The sequence below is a fragment of the Lactuca serriola genome, chromosome 9 (assembly GCF_051521515.1).
Source record: "Lactuca serriola cultivar US96UC23 chromosome 9, Lser_US96UC23_V15, whole genome shotgun sequence".
Taxonomy (NCBI): domain Eukaryota; kingdom Viridiplantae; phylum Streptophyta; class Magnoliopsida; order Asterales; family Asteraceae; genus Lactuca; species Lactuca serriola.
This window is the reverse complement of record NC_136416.1, coordinates 65,883,232-65,896,282: the sequence shown is the minus strand read 5'-3', so window position 1 is coordinate 65,896,282 and position 13,051 is coordinate 65,883,232. Positions and strand designations below refer to the sequence as shown.

Genomic DNA, 13,051 nt, shown 5'->3' with positions numbered 1-13,051 from the left:
TAATGCTTGTTGTAGTCAGTCCTCTACTTTACAATTTCAGTAAGAACGAAAAGCATTTTGCCTCAGATTATTCTTTCTCTATCTTTATTTTACATTGTTTCATAGATCAAGCTTGTGAAAAGCTGATTAATACCAACATTGAGGTATCAGAGCAAATCCTGGTATATGCCCAAGTACCAGCCTCAAGAAGAGATGACAGAAACTAGTAGTAATGGCGAGAAAGATAGTCAGATCACCCTACACTATCCTATGTTGTCAAGGACAAACTATAGAGCCTGGCGATCAAAATGAAGGTGTTTATGCAGGCTCATGGTGTATGGGAGGCGGTGGAGCCCAGAAATGCAAACACGACTGTTGACACAAAGAAGGATAAAATGGCGTTAGCAGCGATTTATCAAGGGATACCTGAAGATCTCTTGATGTCATTGGCTGAGAAGAAAACAGCCAAAGAGACATGGGAGGCTCTAAAGACAAGATTTGTAGGGGCTGACAGAGTAAAAACAGCAAGAATACAAACTCTAAAGGCTGAGTTTGAGTCACTTACCATGAAAGAATCAGAAGGAGTGGATGAATTTGCTATGAAAGTTGATAATATTGTCAGCTCAATGCGTACTCTAGGTGATACCGTAGAAGAAGCCTATGTGGTGAAGAAACTACTTAGGGCAGTGTCAACTAAATTCCTGCAATTAGCCTCGACCCTGGAACAGTTTGGAGACCTAAATGAAATGACAGTAGAAGAAGTCATTGGAAGATTAAAATCACATGAAGAAAGAATGAAGGGCCATACAGAAAGTGATGATCGAAATCTTCTCTTGACATACCAAGAGTGGTCAGAGAGGAACAAGAAGAAGGGTGATGGAGACTCCAAATCCAAATCACATAGATGAGGTTTTGGAGGATCATGGGGACGAGGCAGAGGTAGAAGAAGGCATAATGGATGACATGATCATGGAAGAAGTGGGTCAAATCACCACAAGGAAGGGAATCATGGGGCCTCTAGCAGTCAAGACAAAAGCACAGTACAATGCTATAACTGCCAGGAATATGGCCATTATGCAGCTGAGTGCAAAAACCCAAGAAAACAGAGAAGCCATGAGAACAACCTGATACAAGAAGACTCTGAACCTGCACTATTGCTTATGTCCCTGTAAAGCAAAGAAGAAGTTGATGAAGTTTTTCGGAATGAGGAGAAAGTTCATCCAAAATTGAAGACAAATGGTGGAGAGACAAACAAATCAGGGACATGGTACCTCAATACAGGGGCAAGCAATCACATGACTGGTGACATGAAGAAGTTCCATAACTTGAACAAAGGAATACAAGGGTATGTTAGATTTGGGAATGAAACTAAAGTAAGGATTGAAGGGAAGGGTTCCATAATTTTCCAATGTAAAAATGGAGAACAAAGGAAACTTCAGGAAGTGTATTACATACCTGATTTATGCAGTAACATAATCAGTCTTGGGCAATTGTCTGAAAAAGGAGATGAAATTAAAATAAAGGAGCCTTTTCTCTAGGTCCATGATAGAAGAGGCAGATTGTTGATGAAGGTGCAGAAATCCCACAACCATCTCTACAAAATAGAACTAGAAAATGTTAGTAATCAATGCTTGATTGCTAAAATTAAAGATCCATCATGGTTGTGGCACCTCAGGTTAGGTCACGTGAACTTTGCCTCTTTGAAATTGATGTTTGAAAAGGGGATAATTGAGGGAATCCCTAAGATGATCATTCCATCTAAACCATGTGAAGAATGTCTCATGGGTAAGCAAAATCGGAATCCTTTTCTGTCGAGTACAAGCTTTAAGGCGAAGAAAAGATTGGAGCTTGTACATGGTGACTTGTGTGTGCCTGTTACACCACCAACACCAGCCGGCAATAGGTACTTTATGTTGCTGGTAGATGACTTCAGCAAAGTGATGTGGGTGTACTTGCTGAAATCAAAAGACGAAGCATTTCAGACTTTCAAGAATTTCAGAAAGAAAGTTGAGGCAGAAACAGGTGAAAAGATGAAATTGTTCACAACAGACAGGGGAGGAGAATTTCTCTCAAATCAATTTACCTTGTATTGTGATGAAACTAGGCTCAATCGGCATTATACATCACCCTACTCTCCGCCGCAAAATGTAGTGGTGGAGAGAAGAAATCGATCGATACTTGAAATGGTTAGAAGTTGTCTGAAAACCATGAAGGTACCAGATGTGCTGTGGGGGAGAAGTAGTAAACCATGTTGTTTATGTACAAAACAGGTTGAGCACAAAAGCTCTGAAGGAATCAACACCATATGAGATGTGGACAGGCCGGAAACCACACGTCGGACACATAAGAGTGTTTAGGTGTATAGCTCACATGAAGATTGTCAAAAATCACTTGAAGAAATTGGATGATAGAAGCAAGAAGGTTGTTTATCTCTGCACAGAAAAGTGGTCAAAAGCCCCAGGTTGTTAGACCCTGATACAAGATCGGTGTATGTAAGTAGGGATGTGGTATTTGAAGAAAATCAAACCGGGAATTGGGAGGAGAAAAACAAGATTAAATCAATTCCAGGTATGAGCTTCACGGTGGATGGTTTCGATTTCGTTGACTTGGGGGAGATTGAAGACGAAGATGAGTTTGACCCATATACCCCTCAATTTGATATCGGGTCATACGATGCCAGGTCGCCTGGTTCAAACAATGACGTGCCCACTACTCCCCAAATAGACTCACAAGGGAGCCCATACTCGCAAACTAGCCCAAATACGCCCACAAATCAATCGGTGTACAACTTGCCCATTACGCCTGAGTCACTTATTCAAGTTGCGTCTCCAAGCACAGCCTCAAGCTCCACTGGCGGTGGTGCCCCAAAACGCTATCGCACACTCACTGATCTGTACGAAAATACGGAGGAGATACTTCTACCCCCTGAAGAGCTGCTCATGATTCGAAATGATGAAGAACCAAACTTGTATCAAGAAGCAAAGACTAGAAACGAGTGGGTCAGTGCCATGAAGGAGGAATTGGCATCAATTGAGAAGAACAAGACCTGGACCCTCGTTGACCTCCCAAAAGGGTGAAGTGCAATCGGCTTGAAGTGGATTTACAAGGTCAAGAGGGAACCAGATGGGAGAGTCTCAAAGTATAAAGCAAGAATTGTGGCAAAGGGATACGTACAGAAACAGGGCATCGATTATGAAGAGGTCTTCACACCAGTAGCTAGAATCGAAACTGTACGTGTGATATTAGCTCTTGCGGGGTCAAATGGATGGTGGGTACACCATCTCGATGTGAATTCAACTTTCTTGAATGAGAGATTGGAAGAAGAGGTCTATGTAATGCAACCTGAAGGTTTTGAGAAGAAAGGAGATGAAGGCAAAGTGTATAAACTTTCAAAGGCTCTGTACGAATTAAAACAAGCACCTAGAGCTTGGAATGCTTGTCTCGATAAACATCTAAAAAATTTAGGCTTCACAAGGTGTTATCAGGAATATTCAGTGTATACAAGGAAGAAAGGGGGTAAAACTCTAATTGTAGGAGTTTATGTCGATGATCTACTAGTCACTGGAAGCTGCTCCAAAGATGTAGAGAATTTCAAACTGGAGATGAAAGCTAAGTTTGAAATGAGTGATCTCGGTTTATTGTCGTACTATCTGGGAATTGAAGTCAATCAAGGTGAAACTGGAATAACCTTGAAACAGGAGGCATACGCGAAGAACATTCTTGTCAAGACCCGCATGATGGAGTGCAATGCTTCAAGAATTCCCATGGATCATAAGTTGAAACTGGTCAAGGACGAAGAAGATGAATTTGTAAATCCCACCGAATATAGAAGTATAGTTGGTGCTCTAAGGTATCTAACATACACACGCCCCGATCTCTATTTTCCAGTTGGGGTAGTAAGCAGGTTTATGGAGAAACCAACGATGAAACACTTTCAAGCAGTGAAGGCTATTCTTAGGTACATCAAAGGTACTCTAAACTATGGTCTGTCATATACCAGAGGTAATGAAAGAATCACCCTCATAGGGTACTCCGATAGCGACTTTGGAAAAGATATGGAAGATGGAAAGAGCACAGGTGGGACAACATTCTATATGAATGGGAATTTAGTGACATGGTCTTCACAAAAGCAAAGAAGTATGGCTCTATCATCATGTGAAGCGGAATTTATGGCTGCAACTCAAGCAGCTTGCCAAGGTATTTGGCTTCACCGATTACTCACAACAATTACAGGGCAAAGGGTACCTCCAGTTGTTTTGTTGGTTGATAACAGATCAGCTATTGACTTAATGAAGAACCCAATGTTCCATGGGCGAAGTAAGCACATCCATATAAGGTATCACTTTATTCGAGAATGCATTGAAACAGGGGAAATTGTGGTTAGTCACGTGTGTGGCACGAAGCAGAAAGCAGACATTCTCACGAAGTCAATGACAAGGATAAAGTATGAAGAGATGCGAAATCTGATTGGAGTGGAACCAATAAAACTCTGAAATAAGGGGAGAATGTTATATTAATTCAGAAGTTTAATTAATGCACGTTTAAGTATTTAGGAAGAATAAATCAAGGCCATGTATTTGTATTTCCTGGTCTTTAGGAAATAGTTGTTAGTTCCTATTTTTCTGCAAGTTTTTTCCTTTAAAGTGCATGGCATAATGCTCATTGTAGTCAGTCCTCTACTTTACAATTTCAATAAGAACGAAAAGCATTTTGCCTCAGATTATTCTTTCTCTATCTTTATTTTACATTGTTTTATAAATCAAGCTTGTGAAAAGCTAATTAATACCAACAAATGAATCTCTTAACACCAAAGTTGGTTCTTAACTAAATATTGATTGAAAATATATTACTTGCGCATAAAATTAGTTCTTTTACTAATGGTTTTCGAAATCCGTTTATAAAATCATTTATTAAAAGAAAAACTATTATAATTAAACAACTCAACCCAAATTTGCTCGAACTCGTTTTAACTTTTAAGTTAACCCATTATCCAATTCTTCACTTATCCATTTTACCACCTACTTTAATGGTACATTCACAAGCAATGTGCCTGAAGTTTAACCTAATTTGACTACAATTCCTTAGCTTAGGTTCGTCAATACAAATCAACCAACATTCACCCAGCAAAGTCAAAGTAGTTGCACCCCTGAATAAACACCATAAATGGACAACCTAAAAAATTTCCCAATATATACTTCATAACCTAACCAACAAATTTCCAAAAACACCCATCATAATCATTCTCATTCTCATTGCCATGGACACTTGTACAACTTTGGTCATTACATTACTAGCCATTACAGTTATAACAGTTAAATGTCAAATCACCACTCCATGCACTTTGTCCATGATCACAGGATTTACTCCATGTGTTAATTATTTAACAGGAAGTAGTGCAAATGGGCGATCACCAAGTGCGAGTTGTTGTGATGCAATGGAATCACTAATGACTACAAGTATGGATTGTACTTGTCTTATAGTTACGGGAAATGTTCCCTTTTCATTACCGAATCCAATCAACCAAGGATTAGCTATTTCTCTCCCACAAGCATGTAATTCTGAGAGCATGGCGTTACAGTGTAAAGGTAACAAGTTAAATGAATCGTGAACATTATTTTCTTTAATCTCAAATTGGTGCATGGACTTATGTTTCTCTTCTGTATTGCAGCTTCTGGTGTTTCCTTGCCACCTCAAGGTATTTTTAGACTATACTAAAAGTAAATGCATAGCGTACCAATCAGAGAAAAAACTAAAATATAACGACATGATTGCTATATGTTTTTCATGTAGAATGATGACAAAATGGACAAGTTATATTTGTGTCCATTTTGCTGAGTTTTACAAGTATTAATATAGTACTCGTTGGTACATAAACTAAACTATTAAAATAATAAGTTATTTTAATATAACAATTTAAGATGTTGTAAACAATCTTTATTTTTTTTTTACTAGTATTATAGACCCATTAGCTAATTTCAAGCTCGTTTATCTTTATTACCATATATGGGGATATTTCACCCATCACAAAAACTCCTTTTTACATCAACTTTGATGTTAAATGACTCCATTCAAACACAATTCTTATATTATTTCGATGTATATAAATAATAAAACACTTGATGTTACATTATATATTTAATCAACGCCCAACAAACGTGATGTATGATGCGATACATATCATGCACAGGCCCAATGTTATTTGCTCCTCCTCCGCCTAAAGCCATTGCACCTATCGCGGATTCTCCGGAATATCCACCGAGTCCAAGTGGTAAGAACTTAGATTTGGGTCTAAGAATATAGTAATCACTAATTGCATAACAAGTGGTATTGATATTATTCATTCATTACATGCTATTTTAGTTTTAGGAATGATTGCCATGACACCAACAGAAACGACTATGGAGGTATCTATAAATACGCTAGAGGCATCTGCACCTACACCGGTTACTCGTCTGGGCCCTAGAGTAACACCAAAGATCAGACCATTGGTTTCTACAGCTTTGGCATCGAACCCGTTGTCCATCTCATCGACTATTGTTTTACTAGTGATACTAGCAAACTACTATTTTTGAATTTTGTTAAAAAAAATTGTATGTGTAATGTGTGCCTTGAAGACATAGTTTTCATACATTGTGACATTGTGACATTTAACTTTTATTTTTGGTCTAATTATGAAAAAAAAAAAAGCCCAAAAATAATGGAAAGAAAAGTCAGAGTTTGTGAATTTGGTGATTCCAAAACATGTTTATTCTTTTACATTTCTATTTAATTTGTCGGTCCCATTTCAATTTGGAAGCCGAGATAACCAAATGTTTTTCTGTTTCAACACTCAACCAATAGATATTTTATCATAGACATGTTGTCATACAGATGATCCAGAGACAAGGTTGTCACTAAGAAAAATAATCTTTGATATAACAAACCGAAAACCATAAGTAAATTAATTTTTTAACAAACAACTCAATGTTTGTTGCATTCCGTAAGAATTGATAATTCACAGAGGTCGAGTGAAAAATTAAAGTAAAAAACCAATTCGAATCAAGACTTTGATATAACTCATCAAAGAAATTTCATTATAATAAACAAGTTATCTAATATTATTTCAAGTTTTAAAACACAATCATTTTATATATTATGTCTCATCCAAATAAAAACATCATTATCTAACATTCCCAATAACATTTACAAACGTTAATATTTCCAGGAAGTAGTCCTTCATGGAAACATTCTGCTGCAATATACGGATTATGCCTTTCCCCACAAGCATCCCAGCAGTCCACTGATACTCGAGGCCCATCACACCAATTCGGCTGCATCGGTATTAATTCAGAGCATGCTTTACGACCCATTGTTGGTGTCATCATTTCGACTGCAACATTAGGTAAAAGAGTACATATTAGGGCTTCAAACGCTTTTTGATAATTTCTTTTGAATTCTATAAATAATTAATGTGTTATATATTGTTAGAATCATAACGATTATGCATTTGAATGGATTATTAACATGTTTGACACAAATGATTAACCATGTTTTTACTTCACTAATTTGACCCATGAGAGATAATAATAACTCAAATCAATACCTGATAAGACGAGGGCTACGAGAAGCACCATATTAAACACACCAATTGCCATGTATCGTGCCATTATAAGCTCGTGGAATAAGAAACAAACAAATCAATTGAGCTAATTCGAATGAATATTGAAAATGTCTCAACGAATATATAATGAAATTTTAAATCTGGCAGGACAATTTTTAATTAATGATATTAAACGTATATTAATTTGTCAAAAACACACTTTTACGTTTCATTAATAAATTGTCCATATTTAAAGCAATTAAATCATGTTAAGAGTTTTCAATTAATGCAAACAAATCAGTTTTAGAATTTTCAGTTAACTCAATCATATCATTTAATATTTTTAATATTTGGATGAATTCAAGCAAAACACATTTTATGGATCTTAAAGAGCAAAAAGTTAACGACCAATGACACTAGAATACCACATGAAAAGAATTATTCAAAACAAGATGGTTCTAAAAATACGTAAGAAAAATAGGTGTTATTTCATCTATCGTACTTTGAGTTTTAGTTACGTATAGGAGATTTGGATTGATTTTGTAAAAAAAATAAATCGGTTTTCTTCTTGTAGTATTGTGACCCTACTCAAACATCGAAATTCGAAACCCTCAAAGCATCGACCTTTGTAGTTATAAGTATATTTTTAAAACATTTGCATGAAAAAAATGGGATCCTTATATTTATCGTAATAAAAAATGGCATATCGTAATTCAGTAATTTTTATAAAACAAGAAAAATAAAATGAAATCAATGAAAAATAGTTTCATCATTTACATTCCAAATCAATTTTTTTGATGAATTTACAAACCAAATGGAAACCATCAAACCAACAACCAAGTTATTTGAAAACTTCAATTTATTTTTAAACATTTTAGCAAGCAAAACACTTGTTGTGGATTAAGGTAGGGGTGTCAAATCGGACAGTCGTTTCGTGTTTTTATAACAAGACACAAAATTTTTCCCTGATCCGAACACAACACGATGTCGTGTTTTTTCTCAAACATGAAAACGACCCCAACTAAAAATCGACAAACACGACAACACAACAAAAATAACATTATATTATATATATATATATATATATATATATATATATATATATATATATATATATATATATATATATATATATATATAGAGAGAGAGAGAGAGAGAGAGTTAGGTTCAAATGTATTTACTATCTATTGTGTGCCCGTATAATTGATTCTGGACCAATCATTTTAGTTATTTTAAGAAAGTAATTAATGCATATTAAATGCTGAAGATGTAATTAATACCTATTATATCTTCAACATGTAATATGCATTAATTACTTTCTTAAAATAACTAAAATGATTGGTCCAGAATCAGTCATACATGCACACAATAGATAGTGAAAACAAAATAACCTAACCCTATATATATATATATATATATATATATATATATATATATATATATATATATATATATATAGAGAGAGAGAGAGAGAGAGAGAGAGAGAGAGAATTACAAAAACAGCCAATTTTCTTAATTACTTTATAGAAAATAGCAAAAAAAACTCAATATTACAAAAATAACCATCAAAATCGCAGATGGATTAAGCTCATCTGCGATTTCCCTATTTGATTTGCGAATGTATAAGTCGGTAAAGCATGGACGCACATTATGAGTTGTACGTTCTCAGATGGTTTTTTTAGTTTTTTTCGATATAAATACCCTTACACTTGACTAAAATCACATACGAACTTAGTCCATCTGCGATTTCCTCTGAAGTTCGTCTACAATTTTAAGGTTTTTCGGTTTTTTTTAACGAAAGTACAAATGTTTAAAGCACTGATAAACAGTAGTTCAAATGGGGCGTACTAATCCGATTTAGAAAACGTGTGTTACCTTAGAGAGTGTATAAGCTCAGTAATATTGACATTACTCGGACTAAGAAACGACAATGGAGGTGTTAACTCGTTGAAGGAGAAGCCAGAAGATAAAAACATACATCTTGAGCATCATCAGTTTTTGGTGAATATTCATCTTTAAGAGCGAACACAACATGAACATCGTTATGTACATCATATTTTCATATATTGCTTTAATATCTTCTACACCTACTTTAATATCCTCATTTAAATCATCATTTGCATTAGAATCTTCAATTCTTAAAAAAAAACGAGGAAATAAAACAAAGGAATAGGGGATTCAGTAAATAAAATCTGCATGTGAATATGGTTGCTATCACAAAAGAATGTGATCTTGAGCTCTCTTTGAATTCATAAGGTATAACACCAAGGAAACCACCTCCGTCGTTGAACCAACCCCGTCGTCTTTGTTGCCAACTCTAATATTAGGTGAGCCGCCTCACCCCCAAATCAAAATTGAAATCAGATTGCCTCTACAAGATAGGGAAGTTCAACTTGATACTTAACTTTAGAGGAAAATATGGGGAAAATGAAATCAAAACTTCATCAGAGTTGGTTTCATGTTGCGTTCATCTCAACTCATCCCTCACCGTCAACTATCTTTTTTCTTTTTCTCGATTTCAATATCATTCACAAAACGGTTTCTGATTTGCTCATAGATGTTGAACCTATTTCACTCGTTTTGTCATTCTTCTTATATGGAATTAGTTGGTGGGTGTGGATTTCTAGTTTTATGTTTGAATTATCTGGTTCAATTTATGAATCAAAATATGAGTGTTAGCTAAAAAGAGAACGAAAAGAAATAAAAAAGTAGGGAGGGGTTCTTATTCTTTTATTTTAAATAATTAAAAGAAAAAAATAAAAGAAAAAGAATTAAGAAATGATAAAGAAGTCATTTCATGTAGCTTAGAAACTATTGATGCAAGTTTTAGAAATCAAATAGATTATTCATGCAAGTTTAGAAACCATAAAGAGCATTTGAATAAAAAAAATTATATGGACTAAAGTTGTAACTTTTTATAAACCATAGGGACTATTTATGTAATCTTTTAATTTTAATTCTCACTTTTTTTTAGTCTTTTATTTAGTTAAAAGTATCAAAAAAGGCTCATTGACAGAATTTGAAAAGATTTTAGACATCATAATTTTTAGAAAATGAAGAACCATTTTTATACAATTTTAGACCTCGTCCATAATTTTTAGAAAATAAAGAACCAATTTTTTACAATTTTAGACTTCATCCGTAATTTTTAGAAAACGAAGGACCAACTTTGCAGTTTTCGCAAATAAAAAAGAAAAAATAAAATAAAAAGCCTTCAAGTGTGGTGGCCGGTGGGTTCCTTCACTATCGCCTCCCTACTCTAGACTCTGGAGTCTCGACAATATCGCTGCACCTTGAATTTCATCATCTTTCTCGGCCTCTCACTCATCTGCACTAGTCTTTCCGCCTCTCAAGTTTCAGGTAAGTATAACCAAATTCATGTTTTTTCTAAATTGTTTGATCTAATTCTTCTGATGTATTGTATGTTTTTGTATATACCCTAAACTATCTAACCTAAGTTTTGGGGTTAATTTAGTTTTATATTATATGTGGTTTTTTTACTTTGTGAAATCTAGCCAAGCAATGGTTATCGTTCTATTGTTTTGTCTGAACATATGACAATACATTGAATTAATTTGATGTCTATAATGCTAAAAACAAAGGGGAAAAGACCTTGAACTCATTTGATGACTAAAAATGACAGTCTAATTTCAAATGTGAACCTGTTACACTGCTCTTATATTGACCTCAAATGACAATACATTGAATTACAACGGTGTCAATTTGCTTACAACCTTAAAACAGACTGCTTGCTATTCAATTCATAAATATATTTAACCCAAGCATAATAATGAAAATATTAGAAGAATTTTGGGCATGCTTTTATGGTGAAATTGTTGACTTGCTAATAGAAACTTGTAAATAAGTTTTATTTCAGTAGTAACTTAAATGGCATCTTGTTGAATATTGATTTCAGACTAGCAATAGCATACAATGGGATGGAAAGCAGCTCAGAAGCTCATACATCACTGGAAGATTTTGAGAGGAGATAATGTATAAGAATTAAGAAAACTTTTACTTTTTTGCTCATGTGTAAGTGTAAATGATTATTCTTTATTGCATTGCAGGTAATGATTATTAGGGGCAAAGATAGAGGGGAAAGTGGAACAGTTAAACGCGTGATTCGCTCCCAGAATCGTGTTATTGTTGAGGGAAAGAACTTGGTAAATAGTCTCCCAAATCCAATCCCAGTTTCTTTTATGTTTGCTAACAATGATTGTTAATGCATATATACATATTAGATATTACATAACCAAACTTTCAATCTGAATTTGGTGTTATTTGCAGGTAAAGAAGCATATAAAGCAAGGGCAAGGGCATGAAGGTGGGATTTTTACTGTAGAAGCTCCTCTACATGTCTCAAATGTTCAAATTGTCGATCCTGTGACAAAGTAGTAATATTTTTTACATTTTTTTTTTATTTCCATTTAACACTTGTGTAAGATGATGATGATATATATGTATTTTAAATTGTAGGCAGCCATGTAAGGTTGGGATAAGGTATCAAGAAGATGGAAGTAAAGTCAGAGTTTCAAGAGGCATAGGGGCATCAGGGTCAATCATCCCTCGTCCTGAAATTTTGAAAATTAGAGCTACTCCACGCCCAACAATTGGTAATATCTCATTTATTTTGTTGTTTATGTCATAAATCACAATAGCATTTCTTAGAATTTTTCTCATTGTGTTTTTAACAACAGCTGGTCCAAAGGATACTCCTATGGGGCTGGTGGTGGAGAAGACGTATGATGTGAAAACCGGGAAGGGCATGCCGGATCTTTAATCACCTCTCACTTTTTTTTTTTTTTTTTTTTTTTTTTAATTTTTTAATTTTTAATAAGATGTCAATTTTGGGATTTTGTTGGTTTACCAATAAATTCTCTTTGAAGATTCGAGTTCATGGGTTATAGAATGACATAATATCTTAATATTTTGCGAGAAATAGAAATTATATTTTTTAAAATTTTAAGGTTTTGGAGACTGTACATGTCCGAATGTGGTATGTGTTTGGGTGAAGTTGTTTTATCTTGGATTATATTGTTTCTTTAGTGTTTACATGGTTTAATATGCAGACATTTGATAAAATTATGATCTTATATGATACAATATAAATTTGAACGTTTGTTTTATATGTGTAGTGATTTGATAAAATTATGATTTTATATCATACAATATGAATTTGAATAGAGTGAAAAAAACACAATCAATCATAGAAATGACATTGTTATCCGATAAATATAACATACATAAACAAAACTCACTAAATTACAAATTAAATGATGAATGGAGTGCGATATACTTAAAATTTAAAAAAAAAGATATAAAAAATTAAAATATACAAATTGTTTATAAACTTCTAAAAAATTCTCTATATATAATATTGAAAGTTTTGTTTATAAATCTACCATCTCTATCTAAAATGAACAATTTTAATCATTATCTATTTCAAAATATAGTTAAGACAACATACAAATTGTCAAAATCTTTGATAGTTAC

General features: G+C 34.1%; 3 protein-coding genes across 3 annotated transcripts; all 3 read left to right on the top strand.

The window, feature by feature from the left end:
• The first annotated feature begins 287 nt into the window (after positions 1-287).
• LOC145075778 (uncharacterized) lies at positions 288-887 on the top strand. The gene has a single exon (XM_079021896.1). It carries the CDS (start codon positions 288-290, stop codon positions 885-887), a length of 600 nt encoding a protein of 199 aa, XP_078878022.1.
• Positions 888-5,212: 4,325 nt separating this feature from the next.
• Positions 5,213-6,767, top strand: LOC145074009 (non-specific lipid transfer protein GPI-anchored 10-like). Its single transcript, XM_079020453.1, has 4 exons — positions 5,213-5,564; positions 5,648-5,674; positions 6,167-6,247; positions 6,340-6,767. The coding sequence occupies exons 1-4, from the start codon at positions 5,237-5,239 to the stop codon at positions 6,549-6,551; spliced, it is 648 nt and encodes a 215-aa protein (XP_078876579.1). The 5' UTR covers positions 5,213-5,236; the 3' UTR covers positions 6,552-6,767.
• A 3,998-nt stretch (positions 6,768-10,765) lies between these two features.
• Positions 10,766-12,610, top strand: LOC145077218 (uncharacterized). The gene is made up of 6 exons (XM_079022976.1): positions 10,766-10,918; positions 11,475-11,551; positions 11,626-11,721; positions 11,846-11,949; positions 12,035-12,171; positions 12,256-12,610. Exons 2-6 carry the CDS (start codon positions 11,492-11,494, stop codon positions 12,336-12,338), a joined length of 480 nt encoding a protein of 159 aa, XP_078879102.1. The 5' UTR covers positions 10,766-10,918; positions 11,475-11,491; the 3' UTR covers positions 12,339-12,610.
• The last annotated feature ends 441 nt before the right edge of the window (positions 12,611-13,051 follow it).

What these genes read in the sequence shown, in the direction of transcription:
- LOC145075778 (XM_079021896.1), top strand. Translation starts at nt 288, where the DNA reads ATGAAGGTGTTTATGCAGGCTCATGGTGTATGGGAGGCGGTGGAGCCC.
- LOC145074009 (XM_079020453.1), top strand. Translation starts at nt 5,237, where the DNA reads ATGGACACTTGTACAACTTTGGTCATTACATTACTAGCCATTACAGTT. An exon ending in CATGGCGTTACAGTGTAAAG is followed by an intron (nt 5,565 to 5,647) that starts GTAACAAGTTAA and finishes TCTGTATTGCAG; the next exon opens with CTTCTGGTGTTTCCTTGCCA. An exon ending in ATATCCACCGAGTCCAAGTG is followed by an intron (nt 6,248 to 6,339) that starts GTAAGAACTTAG and finishes ATGCTATTTTAG; the next exon opens with TTTTAGGAATGATTGCCATG.
- LOC145077218 (XM_079022976.1), top strand. Translation starts at nt 11,492, where the DNA reads ATGGGATGGAAAGCAGCTCAGAAGCTCATACATCACTGGAAGATTTTG. An exon ending in AGATTTTGAGAGGAGATAAT is followed by an intron (nt 11,552 to 11,625) that starts GTATAAGAATTA and finishes ATTGCATTGCAG; the next exon opens with GTAATGATTATTAGGGGCAA. An exon ending in TACTCCACGCCCAACAATTG is followed by an intron (nt 12,172 to 12,255) that starts GTAATATCTCAT and finishes TTTTAACAACAG; the next exon opens with CTGGTCCAAAGGATACTCCT.